This window comes from Dendrobates tinctorius, unplaced genomic scaffold, assembly GCF_039654945.1.
Source record: "Dendrobates tinctorius isolate UK_male_01 unplaced genomic scaffold, ASM3965494v1 ptg000111l, whole genome shotgun sequence".
NCBI lineage: Eukaryota > Metazoa > Chordata > Amphibia > Anura > Dendrobatidae > Dendrobates > Dendrobates tinctorius.
Window position 1 is genome coordinate 34,668,657 of NW_027361779.1, and position 14,961 is coordinate 34,683,617.

Below are 14,961 nucleotides of genomic sequence, written 5' to 3' on the forward strand. Positions count from 1 at the left end.
TTTTTCAATGTCTTTTTTTAAAATGTGGTGCTCAGAACTTTTTAAATAGACATATAAGAATTTATTTACCTTCCTTGCTGGACGAAAACCCATATTTCATGTATATACAACTTACTTCTACATTTACATGAAATTGAACCTCACTAATACTACTACTAATGCATTCTGATGGTTTCTTTACGACCTGCATGTTCTGAGCTGGTATACCTCTGTAGTTAATGAGGGTTTTTACTCCATCTGATCATTGATTAATTAACCCCACTCCTGACATGGATACTTTTTTGTTTTTGCTCTTTTGTTTTTCAAGCTGTACTTTTGAATTAACGCCAACCATTTTATCATGTGACTCACTGGAAAGCAGGAAGAAATAAAAAGTGCAGCAAAACTGCTGAAAAAAACTAAATATCAGAAATGTTTTTGTATTTTTTTTTTAATTTACAGCGTTACAGTATAATGATACTGTAAAAAAAAATAACTTGTCACCATTTTCCCATGCCCATAACAATTTACATTTTCTTGTCTTTTTGCACCCTTAGCTGACATTCATATTGATACTATTTTGGGGTGGCTATGACATTTTGTTTGCTACTTATTGCATTTTTTTCAGAGTGTTGTGACTGCCGAAAAAAATCACTATTTTTGGCTTTTTAATATTAAGCCTGTTCTGTATTTATTGATATGCACACTCCATGCAGTGCTATTCAGTTTGTGATAATTCGTATTTGCTCATAGATGATAAATCATATGAAATCAAGATCATGGAAGAGACATACAAGAAGGACATTGCCCGACTGAATAAAAGGTTACAGTGGTTTGCAGAAAACCAAGATATACTGGACAAAGATGCTGGGCGACTTAAAGATGCGTATGAACAAATAGAAAATCTGAAGACACAGGTATTTAATTTCATTACATTTTGCCATCAGGGCCATTCCCAATGCATATTACTATTTTTCAGTTAATTTTCGCTAACACTAACTGGTGGCAGTTATCAAGTGGCTGGTCAGCGGTCAATAGAAAACCCGCTTAGACAGGCAGACCGCTCTGACAGTGATTTCTGAGTGATATGTAATCGCTTAGTACTCATATGCTGCCATTGTTCTTAGTCGTGTGAGTCCTGTTGAGACAGATTTTTTTTATGTGCCAGAATGGAAAATGTGTGCAGATACCCTTAAAAACAGAATCCGTCGCCAGATTCCGTCTTTTGACGGACAGCAACGGATCCTGCGCCCATAGGCTTCCATTATAGCCTACGACAGATGGCGTTGGATCCGTCGCAGTCCGACTTTTCGACGTACACAAAAAACGTTCCTTTGTCTGTGCGTCCCGCGGGCACCCAAAACGCCGCATACAGACGCATCCGCATACAACGCATGTCCCTGCGTACCCAATGTTAAAGATAGGTACACAGGACGCATGCAGAAGTAGGCGGAGCTTAAGGGAGGAAGTACGCAGCCATACACAGACCAGCCAAACGCAAGTGTGAACTTAGCCTAACTCCACTCACACCTCTTATTGGCAACTTTCTGTGTATACTGTGTTTTTGAAGAAAGCTGCCAGTCAGTGGTTTGGGGGCATGGTAAGACTAAGCGACATGAAACACCTAGTCCTCTTTTGAAAATCATCTGCTAACAAAGCACTGAACTTATTGAAACAACAGCATACAACCCAGTAAGTGACACATCGCTTGAACCCAGGATCTTTGCCCCTACTCCATGCTGCTCTTCAGGTTACACTATAACAGCTTTCGTATAGCTTCTCTTTAATGACTTGATTCAGTTAGTGTACAGCATTTATATGGGGTAATCCCTTTCCATATTCTCCAGTAGGACATATACACTGCATAGAGGGGAGTCTGGTTTGAGACCTTGCTCTATTAGCAGATGTGTGCATTGGTTGCACCCACTCTGACACACTTGAGCCATTACTATATTGTATTAGATAGCCATTCAACTAAACTGGAGAGGTTCACCACTTTCCAGAAGATTTTCTTTATGAGTGTTGGGCGTATGCACAGATACATCAGATTGGGCTCCCCATAGATGGTGTGGGGGATGGATTTACATGAGTAAATCTGACTACATCCATCTTTAGTGCTATGGACACCGCAGCCTCCACTGCCTAGATTAAACAGCAGACAGTAGAGGTCTTTAAAATGTAGCCCGGGCTAAACAATGAGGATATTTTGTGATGTCTGAAAAAATCTGGCCAGAAAGTAGCCTCCCCCTTTAATGTTACTGTGTGTAATGAGACAAACCTTTTAGCATAATGCACTTATTATTAAGTGGTAATAGCTTAATGTAAAGTAAAAAGAAGTTGGTTAGCTCTTTATACTTATTTTTATTAGGTTGAAAAGCTCCGACATGATGCTGGGTATCAATCTGTCCAACAGCAAAATCGTCTAAAAGACAGAGCTGCCGATGCAAAACGTATTCAGGATCTTGAGCGGCAGGTAGGGTTTCATTACTGCTAACAAGAAGCCTTGCTTTTCTCTGTAACACAATCCGTTTGTTTGTCTGTACAGTTATATAGCCAGAGTTATGAGCTTTTATAACTGTTTGCCATTTGTGACCCTTGAAGAGAGCACTAATTGGCACTTCTGGCAACCTTTTTTCTTTATCGCCTTACTGAGGACACAGATTACCATGGGTGTATGCTGCTGCTGCTAGGAGGCTGACACTATGCAAAATTAGAAAATTAGCTCCTCCCCAGCAGTATACACCCACCTACAGGCACCAATTACCTCAGTTTGTGCTTAGTGTCTGTAGGAGGCGGACCGGGATCTCCCCAGATCCGCATTTAACGAATTCTTTTTCCTTTCAGGTTTTAGTTGTGTGTATTTTTTTCAATTTATTTTTCAGCTTCAGCATCAGGAAACAGGATGTGAGTTCATCCTGCTTTTCCATATCAGGCGGCTGAGCGAGCAATGTGGTATTGCCCACATCGCAACTCTCAGGACCGAACGCAGGACCTTCCCCTATCACCCTCGGGTGCTATGGGCTATTGACAGGTGGCCGGTCCTAGCCGATTCCCCTCCTCACCCCTCTCCAGGGACAGGGCTGAGTGGAAGATGGCGGTCGCCAGTGGTGACGTTTCCCCTGCCAGCATGAGTTTGGCCCCATCTTCTGCACCATACGGACATGGTGCGGGTACAGAGGATCGCCTCTCCCAGCAGCCTGCTCTCTATCGTGGGCCCCTGCGGTCATCCTCTTCAGGGACGTCAGGAAAGCTGATCTGAATGTCTCCTCCAGCCCCGCTCTCAAAAATGGACCCAAGCTGACCCATTCAGTCCCATTACAGGCAGTACAGCGCCCCCTGTTTGAAATACCCGCCCTGCAGTCTCTCCACATTAATGTTATCAGGATCGGTGCCTCTCAGGGCCGATTTGAATTTCCCGCCCCTTTTTTCCCCGAGTGCTCTGTCAGACGCACGCCTCTTCTGCTATCACCGGGGGGTCCAGCTGTGGTTTCCGCGGGCAGCAACCTACCCGGTACCTTCACTGTCCCTGCGGTTTCACTGGCTCCAGACGTGCCGTCGCATGTTAGTGCTGAGGAAAACGCTTTCACTTTCCCTTTCAGTTTGAAAGCTTCCTCTTCCCTCTCTGCGCGCGCTTTCTTCGTGCGCTTTTTAGCCCATCACAGGGCTGCTTTCACTTCAGTGCTGTCAGTCTGACCTTAACCGCGCCTTCCCTCTGTCCTCTTCCAATCACGCGGCTTGGCGGTTAAGCCCCGCCCACCGCTAGCGTTTCCTGTCATTTCTGGATATCATCTTCTATCCCTTCACCGGATCTCTTCCTGGGGGACACCACGGTGTTTTGCTCCGCATCTGAACCTCGGTAGGCTCGGCGCTTCTACAGTCTGACGCTATAATTAGCTCTCCACGGCAGTTCCCTATCAGGTAGCGCTACTACCGCATAGACATATGCCCAATCATGCAGGGGCTCTCTGTTCTAGACGCACCGCTATTCACTACACCTGTGCGCGCTGTCAAAAGAAGTGGGCATCAGGTCTCCTTTCTGCCCGTCCTGCAGCCCTTCCACCATGTCTGCCCCTCAGGAGCACTCCGAGCCCCGGAATGAGAGCACCCCACCCCCTGAGTGGGCCGTTGCAATGTCTCAGTCGGTCTCTGATCTGACTAAAGTTTCTCAGTCTCTGGTCCAGGTCTTAGAACGGTTACCCTAGCTATCTACAGCCACCTGTGCGCCGACCGCCCCTCACGGTGAGTTGCCTGCACCTGACCGCGACCTTCAGACGGACAGGCCGGGTAGGGGCTCTAGGAAGCGGGTTCTGTCTGGCTCTTCTTCCAGCTCGCAAGGTCCTTCCGCTTCTCCCAGGCTATGCTCCTCGTCATCCTTATCTGCAGATGACCCTAGGTCAGACGAGGATTCCCAATCTGGATCTGACTCAGAGGAGGACAACATAGCTAGAACTCGGGACATGGTGGATAGTCTCATATCGGCTATATTCCAAACCCTCATGATAAAGGAGGATAAAGCACCCCCTCAGGAATGCTCTGTTTCTTTTAAGTGAGCGAGGCCTCCCTCTCAAACCTTTCCTAATCACAAGGAGTTCGACACTTCCTTAGCCAATCACTGGCAACATCCTGAGAAACGTTTTTCAGGCCGCAAGTACTTAGATGTGCTATATCCCTTCGATGCGGATCTAGTCACAAAATGGACCAAAGCTCCCGAGGTAGATCCACCAGTTTCCCGTCTGTCTTCTAAGACGGTTCTGTCCCTTCCGGACGGAGCTTCGCTTATCCGACAGACAGGCAAATAGAATCGTTGGCTAAGTCAATTTTTGAGGCATCCGGCGCCTCCCTCTGTCCTATTTTTGCCTCCGCTTGGGTGGCGAAAGTCATTTCAGCTTGGGCAAAAATTCTTCGCAAGGGCATTTCGACGGCAGCACTTCAGGACGAGCTGGCAGATTTAGCAGACCAGATTAATCATGCGGGTAAATACCTTTTGGCCGCCTCCTTGGACGTGGCTGGGTGCGTAGCAAGAGCTAACAGCAACATAGTAGCCATACACCGCATCCTTTGGTTGAAGTCGTAGATTGCGGATACCACCTCAAAAAAGTCGCTCACCAACCTGGCGTTTCACAGCTCTAGGCTCTTCGGCGCCAAGCTGGATCAGATAATCTCGGATGACACTGGTGGTAAGAGTACTTCCCTTCCTCAGTCCTGGCCTAGAAGGTTTTTTAATAGGAAAGCTTCTCTGCCGTTTAGGTCCTTTCGCCCCTTCTCTCACGCAGAAGGTTCATCCCAGCAGGACCGGCCCTCCGCTTCCATAGACCGGAGAAAACCATCTTATAAACCCGCCCCCCCACTGGAGATCAAAAGGTCAGCCCTCCAGGTCTTCAGGCCCCCGGTCTGGTAGATTTTCATCTAAGTGACGGGTCACCCCCACCTGGAAATCCTTCCAGGGTGGGAGGCAGGCTTTCCTCTTTCAAGGATGCATGGCTATCCGTTGTCGACGACGCTTAGGTCAGGGAAATCATCACATCCGGATACAAAATCGAATTTTCTTCCCCCCCAAACAGTCGCTTATTCCTGTCTTGACCCCCAAGACAGCGGTCTCAGATTCCAGGGTTCCTTCAGGCCGTCTCCTCCCTCCTTTCCGCCGGGGTTATTGTTCCTGTTCCTTCAAACGAACGGTTTTCAGGGTTCTACTCGAATCTCTTCGTAGTCCCGAAAAAAGACTGCTCCCTTCGTCCAATTTTGGACCTCAAGTTGCTCAACCGCCACTTGAGGATCCTCCACTTCAAGATGGAGTCTCTGCGCTCTGTAATAGCCTCGATGGAACCCGGAGAGTTCCTCTGCTCTGTGGACATACAGGATGCCTACCTCCACATCCCTTTTTGGGCATGGAATTCGACACGAATCTAGCCCGGGTGTTTCTACCGAGGGACAAGTTTTCAACCCTTTGCAAGGGAATCCGATCCCTAAAACGCTCGAGGATCATGTCCCTTCAGTCCTGCATGAGGGTCCTGGGGAAGATGATAGCTTCCAGGGAAGCAGTGCCTTTCGCACAATTTCACTCTCGCCCTCTCCAGCTGTTCCTCCTTTCAGTCTGGGACAAGACTTCGTTTTCTCTGGACCGCCCCATCCTCCTTCCGCTCAGAGTCAGACAATCGCTGACTTGGACTTTGCCGGCGCCAGTTCTCCAGGGAAGGTCCTTTCTTCCGCCTCAGTAGCAAGTCATCACCACCGATGCCAGTCTCCTGGGATAGGGGGCGGTTTACCATCGGAAAACTGCCCAAGGGCGCTAGAGCGCCCAGGAGGCTCTTCTTCCCATCAACCTTCTGGAGATCAGAGCAATCTTCTTTGCTCTCCTTCGTTGGCAGCCTCTCCTCGTAGGCAAACCAGTCCGTATTCAGTCAGACAACGCCACGGCCGTGGCGTACATAAACCACCAGCAGGCAGGTAATGTCAGAAGTGGCGAAGATACTGCGTTGGGCAGAGCGTCACATTCCGGCGATCTCCTCCGTTCACTTTCCAGGGGTGGAGAATTGGGCAGCCGACTTCTTAAGTCGCCCGGGTCTAGCGTCAGGCGAATGGTCCCTTCATCCCACAGTCTTCAATCAGATAAGCCAGCATTGGGGCACCCCGGACGTCGATCTCATGGCATCTCGGATGAACAACAAAGTTCCTCACTTTGTAGCCAGGTCCAGGGATCCTCTAGCTGTCGGTTGCGACGCCCTGGTAATTCCGTGGTCCCAGTTCCAACTGCCTTACCTGTTTCCTCCCCTTGCCCTAATCCCAAGGGTGGTCAAAAAGATAAAGTCAGAGGGCATCCCAGTCATTCTGGTGGCTCCAGACTGGCCAAGACGTCCTTGGTACGCGGAGTTGGTGAACATGCTCGCGGACGTCCCCTGGAGGCTTCCAGACCGTCCAGATCTTCTCTCACAAGGCCCCCTTTACCACCAGAATTCTCAGTCTCTTGAGTTTAACGGCATGGCAGTTGAGGCCGCAATTCTGAGAGAATCAGGGTTTTCCAGCCGGGTCATTCAAACCATGATCAGAGCTAGGAAGCCAGCCTCCTCCCGCATTTACCATAGGTACTGGAAGGCATTTTTCCGTTGGTGCGATGATAACTATGTTTTTCCATTGTCGTTCTCCATTCCATCCATACTTGGCTTCCTTCTGTCCGGTTTGGATGCGGGCCTGTCTCTCAGTACCCTCAAAGGCCAGGTGTCTGCCCTGGCAATTCTCTTCCAGAAGGATCTGGCTTCCTTACCGCAGGTGAAGACTTTTCTCCAAGGAGTTGCCCATGTGGCTCCTCCTCATCATTCTCCGATAGATCCGTGGGATCTCAATCTCGTTCTTGGCGCTTTCCAAAAGGCGACATTCGAACCAATCCAGGACATTCCTCTGTCCCTTCTCTCATGGAAGGTGGCTTTTCTAATCGCCATTACATCCATCAGGAGAGTTTCTGAGCTGGCGGCTTTATCCTGTCGTTCCGCGTACCTAATTCTCCACCAAGATAAGGTCGTTCTCAGGCAAGTTCCTTCCTTCCTTCCTTCCTTCCTTCCAAAGGTGGTATCCCCCTTTCACATATCCCCCTTCCATCGTTTTGTCCTGCGCCTGCTCATCCTCTGGAAAAGTCGCTCCACAAACTGGATGTAGTGAGAGCCTTGGGAGTTTATCTTGCCAGGACCGCTTCTTTTCGCCAATCCGACTCCCTGCTTGTCATCTCTGAAGGTCGCCGGAAAGGTCTTCCGGCATCCAAATCCACAATTGCTCGCTGGATTCGTTCTACCATCCTGGAAGCCTACCGACTTCAGGAAAAATGGCCAACTCCGGGAGTGAGAGCCCACTCCACCCGGGCTGTAGGGGCTTCTTGGGCTGTGCGACACCAGGCTTCGGCCTTACAACTTTGCAAAGCCGCGACCTGGTCGTCTGCACACCTCTGCGAGGTTCTACAGGGTTCATACCCAGGCCTCGTCTGATGCAGCTCTTGGTAGGAAGGTTGTGCAGGCGGCAGTCGCACATCAGCCGACCCAAGTCCTTCCCTCTTTCGTCCTTTATGGCTGTTCCCACCCTCGGGACTGCTTTGGAACGTCCCATGGTAATCTGTGTCCCCCAATAAGGCGATAAAGAAAGAGGGATTTTGGGTTCTTACCGTAAAATCTTTCTTGGAGCCTTCATTGGGGGACACAGCACCCTCCCTGTTTAAGTTGTACCGTGTTGGGTCTTCGAGTCCCATGTTGGGTTGGTACATATATTCATAGTTTTTGGTTGCTTCTCCTACTGCTTTTTCACCAACTGAGGTACTTGGTGCCTGTCGGTGGGTATATACTGCCGGGGAGGAGCTAATTATCTTTGTTTTGCATAGTGTCAGCCTCCTAGCAGCAGCAGCATACACCCATGTAATCTGTGTCCCCCAATGAAGGCTCCAAGAAAGAGATTTTACGGTAAGAACCCGAAATCCCTCTATATCCACTTTCATGGTAATCATAGTGTTCTTTATATGCAATGTGAATTGGAAAAGCATTCCAATCTAAAAAATAACCTTGAAGTCACTATTTCTCTGTATATTTTCTTCAATATCTGATTTTTGTCTACCTTTTGGATATGTGCCAGTAACAGAGCACTTTGATTGCTGATTGCAGACTGGCTAAGTAGTTTTCTAGTTTATCAACCATTCTTTCCTAACATGGTTCCTGAGCACTGAGCAATGGATTCTTAGAACAAAACACTACATTTGGGAAGGTGAAGACATTTAAGCTTGGTGAAAAATGTTTTGCAAAGCATTTATAACACTGGTCAACGCAATTTTTTTGGCAAAAGGTTTTAAAACATATTTTAAGTCAATTTTGGCTGCTGAATACGAATATGAACTCTGTTATTGGCTATCACATCTGGATTTCGAGATATTTTCAATTTTTGATGAAAATTACTCCTATCGAATGTTTTATGATAAAAACACATGATTTTCGGTACTACATTTTGTATATTTTTAATCAAGGAATAACAAAGATTACAAATTCCATGTACAGCAAATCAAATATACTTACAGAATTAAACTACAAAATATACAAACACAAATATATATGGCACACAGATGAATGGCAAATGGCAGTTATTTGAACTTTCTTTTCTTGGCTGATCTGTGATGTACAGCTTCTGGGTTGTCTCTCATCAAGCTCCAGCAACAGTCAGCCATCATGTGAGTCCCACCGGCCTTGATACCGTTCTTCCATTGTTTTAATGTCCTGATGAAAACACTCCCCTTGTTCCTCGCTCACATCCCCAAGGTTCTCTGGAATAAAGTACAAATGGCTGTGTAAATAGTGAATCTTGAAACTCATTCTACATCCAAGATTTTGCAGACTCATTAGTAGTTCTTCCACAATCTCTTCATAGTTGTCTGCTTTCTTATTCCCTAGAAAATTCTGCACCACATTACAAAATGCATTCCAAGCTCTTTCTTCTGTCTCATTCATTGATGTGATAAAATTTGGGTCTCTCATAAGTGTTCTTATTTGAGGTCCATCAAATATTCCAGCCTTTTTCTTCTCTTCACTAAGACCAGGAAAAGTTGAACATATATACCGTATATACTCGAGTATAAGTCGACCCGAGTATAAGTCGACCCCCCTAATTTTGCCACAAAAAACTGGGAGAACTTATTGACTCGAGTATAAGTCTAGGGTGGGAAATGCTCCATAGATTATTCCCCCATATGGTGTCCTCAGAAGAAGCTCCATAGATTATTCCCCCATATGCTGCCCCCATAAGAAGCTCCATAGATTGTTCCCCCATATGCTGCCCCCATAAGAAGCTCCATAGATTGTTCCCCCATATGCTGCCCCCATAAGAAGCTCCATAGATTGTTCCCCCATATGCTGCCCCCATAAGAAGCTCCATAGATTGTTCCCCCATATGCTGCCCCCACAAGAAGCTCCATAGATTGTTCCCCCATATGCTGCCCCCACAAGAAGCTCCATAGATTGTTCCCTCATATGCTGCCCCCACAAGAAGCTCCATAGATTGTTCCCCCATATGCTGCCCCCATGCTGCTGCTGCATGTAAAAATAAAAAAAATGACATACTCACCCCTCCGTCGCTGGGTGTCAGATTCTCACCTGTCCTGCGTCCATGGCTGCTCACCGCTATCTGCCACGTCATCAGTCAGTGACGTTCAGACTGCAGGGGGCGCGGCGCGCACTATCCACGTCACCGCACCCTCTGCTGTCTGAAGTCACTGACCGATGACAGACAGCAGCAAGCAGCCATGGACGCAGGACAGGTGAGTATCGCTATACTTACCCATTCTGACGCTGTGTCTTGAGCCCCCAGCTTCTCCGCGCTCTTTCTTCCTGCCTTCAGCGGTCATGTGGTACCGCTCATTAAAACTCATGAATATGCACATATTCATGAGTTTTAATGAGCGGCACCACGTGACCGCTGAAGGCAGGAAGAGAGAGCACGGGGAGAAGCTGGGGGCTCAAGACAAAGTGTCAGGACGGGTAAGTATGACCTGACACATCCACCCCCTCCGACCCCCTTTGTATATGACTCGAATATAAGACGAGAGGGGGACTTTCAGCCCAATTTTTTGGGCTGAAAATCTCGACTTATATTCGAGTATATACGGTAGTTAAAGCATTCTCCACTGTGATTGAGAGCTTTGACGAACTGCTTCATCAATCCAAGTTTTATGTGCAAGGGAGGAAAGACAATGTTCTTCCTATCCACTAGAGGATCATGGATGACATTCTTATTGCCGGATGCCAAACTCTGTCGCTGAGGCCATTCAGTTTTCACCCAATGCTCTGCTGTAGCTCTGCTGTCCAAGTAGCACAGAAAACAAGGGTGTTTTGTGTTCCCTCCTTGCAGACCAAAAAGAAAGTTAACCATTTTCAAATCAACACAAATTAACCACCCATGAACATTATATTGTAACCTCTCTAGAACAATCTTGATTTACAGAATGACCTATTGGTACAGAGCCATACTTATTTCCATTGTGTAACAGAACACATTTTAAACTTCCTTTGGAACGATCAATAAAAAGCCTCCAATCCCTTGAATCATATGCTGGAAGTCCCATAAACAGAAGTAGCTCTTCTTTTTTTTTTTTTTTTAAACCAGTTATTTTTATTTAGGTTTCAAAATATTTTAAACAATAAACAGTGGATATCAATATACATGTAACAATTCACATATCTTGTAGTAATACAATCAAAGCCATCCCCCCCTCCCCCCTCCCCCAATACTCCTTATGCCGGGTATACTTGAGAGTCTTAGCAATCATATCACCGCCATCCAGGCGGACCATATTTTTTCGAAAGTGCTTTCACCATGCCTTCGCCTGTAAATGCTTTCCTCTAAATGCATTACCGTACGTGTCTGAGCAATAAATTCCCTCCTAGTGGGGGGTTCCGAATCCTTCCATTTTCGTGCTATTAGTTTGCGTGCCACATACAGCAACCTCGCTATTGCCACTTTGTAATGTTCTGAGACAGGTATCCCATCCACCTCCCCCAAAACACACAGCAGTGGATTCCTGTCGAGCGTACATGCATAAGCTCTCTCAATTTTGTTGATAACGACCAGCCAGTATGCCACCAGCCGCGGACACGACCATAACATATGTAACAGTCCGGCCTGGTCTGTGCCACATCTAGGGCAGCTAGAGTCTCCCCTCAAGCCCGCCTTGAATAGGACCAGCGGTGTTTTGTATGTTCTATGTATTACATATAATTGGGAGAGCCGTGCCTGCTCGCTTAGAGAGATCTTCGGGACATATTCAAGAATAGTCTCCCATTGTTCTGTTGTGAGGGTACCCACCTCCCTCTCCCATTTACTCTTTGCAGTGAGGTGATTGTCCCCCAGATAGGAGTGTAGTAGATCATGATATATGCTCGATATAACTCCCCTCGTCCCTCCTTTCATACACACAAATTCTAGTACAATGTCGCCCTGAACCGTCATGGCTCCCAATCTACACTGTGCCCTCCAAGCATGTCGAAGCATATAGTATTGAAACCCCCATACCGAAGGCAAATCAAATTCCTCTCTAAATGTCTCAAAGGTCTTCAGGTCCGTTCCACTCTGCAGCTGGCACACATATCTTACTCCTTTCGCCTTCCAATTGCCCATTTGACGCAGCTTATTAAGTTCCGGCAGATGCTCATTGTCCCACACCGGTGAGTACCTACAGAAGTAGCTCTTCAACATCAGTACAATAGACAAGCTGGCCATCTGAATGGAAGTACTTACGCAGTTCTGCTTCCCTGTTACGATAAAATGAGACACTTGTTGTTAGGAACGGCGGAACGCACTAAATAAAAATAATAATAAAGTGCGTTCGCCGCTCGGGGTCGACCGTGCAGTAGATGATATGACTGCTGCTAAGCTGGCAGACCCGCATTTCCGGGGCATTCCTCCAGCTGGTACCGAAATTTTAACCCCCGCCCCCCCCCCCCGGCTTCGGCCTGTTATAGGCTAGTGGCCCCGCCCCCAGGCACGTGTATTTCTGGCAGCCCCGCTTGGTGCTTCTCAGAGAGGCGCCTCTTTTGAATCTCGGACAGGGGCACCACTGACAAGCCGCAGGTCCCAATCCGATCCCACTGCAGAGCGAAACAACCCTCCAGGATGCTCTCGGATACAGGACCGGGGTAAGTGCTGACTTTTAGTACTGCGCTTCATATATACTATAGCAGCCTCCCCAGCAGTATACAGCCCATATCAACCAGAGGTACAGCATCTGTAGAAAGGCCAATAAGACTCATACGGTGTTATTCATCTCATGTACCTCCTGTCGGACTGCTTTCCCGCGAGCGCAGAATTTGATATAGATCTTGAAAGGGCTGTTCTGTTTCTGGCCAGATTGTTGGATCAGTGCACTGCACTCAAATTCTGCAGAGGAAGGGCTTGCAGCATCTCAACAATGCCACTGATATGAACAGTCAATCATCAGTAGCACACCGTTACCCTACCAGGCAGCAAGCCAAGAGGCTCGGGAGCTGCGCGCTCCTGAATCGCTATGTTGAGAACAAACCTTTCACTCCTAATTATACTTACAATTCATTAAAAATGGACAATTTGGAAAACATTGAGTGTTTTCAAGATAGGACAGCAACATCACCAGGAGTATGTTTTTGTTTTTTTGCTACCTTACCTTGCAGGTTTTAAATTTCTGTTTTAACATCATCTAATTTTGTGTTTTTAAACAGGTTAAAGAAATGGAAGCAATTATTAAGAGAAGACACCCCAACTCCATACCTGCACTCATGTTTGCTGCTGCAGCAGTCTCTGAAACTGATGAGCCTTCAAAAAGTCGTACAGAGGTCTACTTGGAGAGAAGGATACAAAAATTAGAAAGTGACCTTGAAAGCAAAGATGAAGATGCTAAGAAAACTCTGCGCAGCATGGAGCAGAACTTTCAAAAAGTCAAGGTGAATTTTCCTTTCATCACAAATTTCTATAACCTTTCAGAAATATAATTTTACGTTTAAAAAAAACAATGTTGTTTTCTCAGTTTCTCATTGGGGAACACTGTATCCATTGTTGTTGGCTGCTGCCACCAAGTAGCTGACACTAAGATCAAAAGAAAAGTCAGCTCCCCTCTTATGCATGCTACACCCACCTACTGGCACAGGGCTCAATCAATTTAATAGAACCAATTTAGATTCCAAATAGACACAGATGCTTTGTTCTCCATATCAGTTTTTTTGTGTATAGTGTGCCAAATTTTACCCTTTTTTATCTCTAGATTTGGAAAAAGAGTGGGTTAGGCCACTCTGACAGTCCCTTTGTGTGCAGGGGAAACAATGCTGAACTAGTCATACTGTCTCTCCTCTCTTCGAGTGGCAGGACCAGGGCAGTTTTGTCTAAAAGGTCTCCAGCTCCACAAGTATTTGGTTCCTGCCCCATACTCCTGTCCTTCCACTTCCCAGAGTGGTGCGTTGCAGTGATTGAAGATTTTTATCTAGTTGAAAACCAGACTACAGGACAAGGCCAGTTTCTCCCTTGCAATGTACTCACACAGCACTCCCTCCCTCTGCAGTGCAGCAGGTGTGTTGCGTCAAAATGACCGCAACTAGTGAATGTAGACATAGAGGTTGGATTCCTCAAATCAGTGAAGAGCACACTGTCATAATTGTGACCAGAGTAATAGAAACAACTGGAAAGACTTTTTCAGAGCCCAAACATTCAGCTAATTCCCTACCCTCGTGGATGCAACAACTTTTAAGGGTCTGCCTGACACATGAGTTCATAGTGAAGTCTGACCTTGAGTCGGCTGGCTCCGCCTTTTGTCCATCTCTCGGTTACCCATTCCTAGGAGTTTTCCCTTATAGCTGATCAACTTGCGCACACCGGCATGTAGCTTCAGTTGAACTTATTAGGCTCTGCCAAATTTTTTTTCATTCAGACTACTGGCAAAATGGTCACACTCCTCAGGATCTTTGGCTGATAAAATGGAATGCAGATGCAGCCTCTAAACATACCTGACAGGTTTGCCATCTCAGGAATTTGTCTTTGTTACCAGACTAGCTATTTGAGACAATCATAAATGATAGTCCTGTTTTCCTACAAACAGGTCCAAAATATTCCAGCCAGTAGCCTTAACGTCCTTTTACAAACTGAGCATCTTGTGTCTTACGGGAAATGTTTATCAAGGCCATAGAAGACACTATTGTCAGTCTTTTTTGCTGGAAGGCTTCCATCTCTAGATAAGATAACATCTTCTTGAAGCCTCCTGGCACCAATTTGGTATTATCAAGTCCTCCACATGATCAGCTGCGTTTTAGGTAAGAGGTTGACTTCTCATCTAGACTGTCTAGCTCGATGTATTAGAGGTTATCTGGATCAGAGAGACTGTGTGGGGCTCATGCCATACATGAGTAGGCTGTGTGGGGCTCATGCCGTACATGGGGAGGCTGTGTGGGGCTTATGCTGCATATAGGGAGGCTGTGTGGGGCTTGTGCTGTATATGGGGAGGCTGTGTGG

The 14,961-nt window shown here is 46.7% G+C and overlaps 1 protein-coding gene across 5 annotated transcripts in view; it reads left to right on the top strand.

Moving 5' to 3' along the window:
• Positions 1-14,961, top strand: part of CEP162 (centrosomal protein 162) — a 179,909-nt gene that overhangs the window by 134,288 nt on the left and 30,660 nt on the right. For all 5 annotated transcript variants that reach the window (XM_073589647.1, XM_073589643.1, XM_073589645.1 and 2 more), the window contains 3 exons: positions 733-896; positions 2,348-2,452; positions 13,185-13,406. In XM_073589647.1, the coding sequence (XP_073445748.1) occupies positions 733-896; positions 2,348-2,452; positions 13,185-13,406 (491 nt within the window). The remainder of the gene's footprint in view (positions 1-732; positions 897-2,347; positions 2,453-13,184; positions 13,407-14,961) is intronic.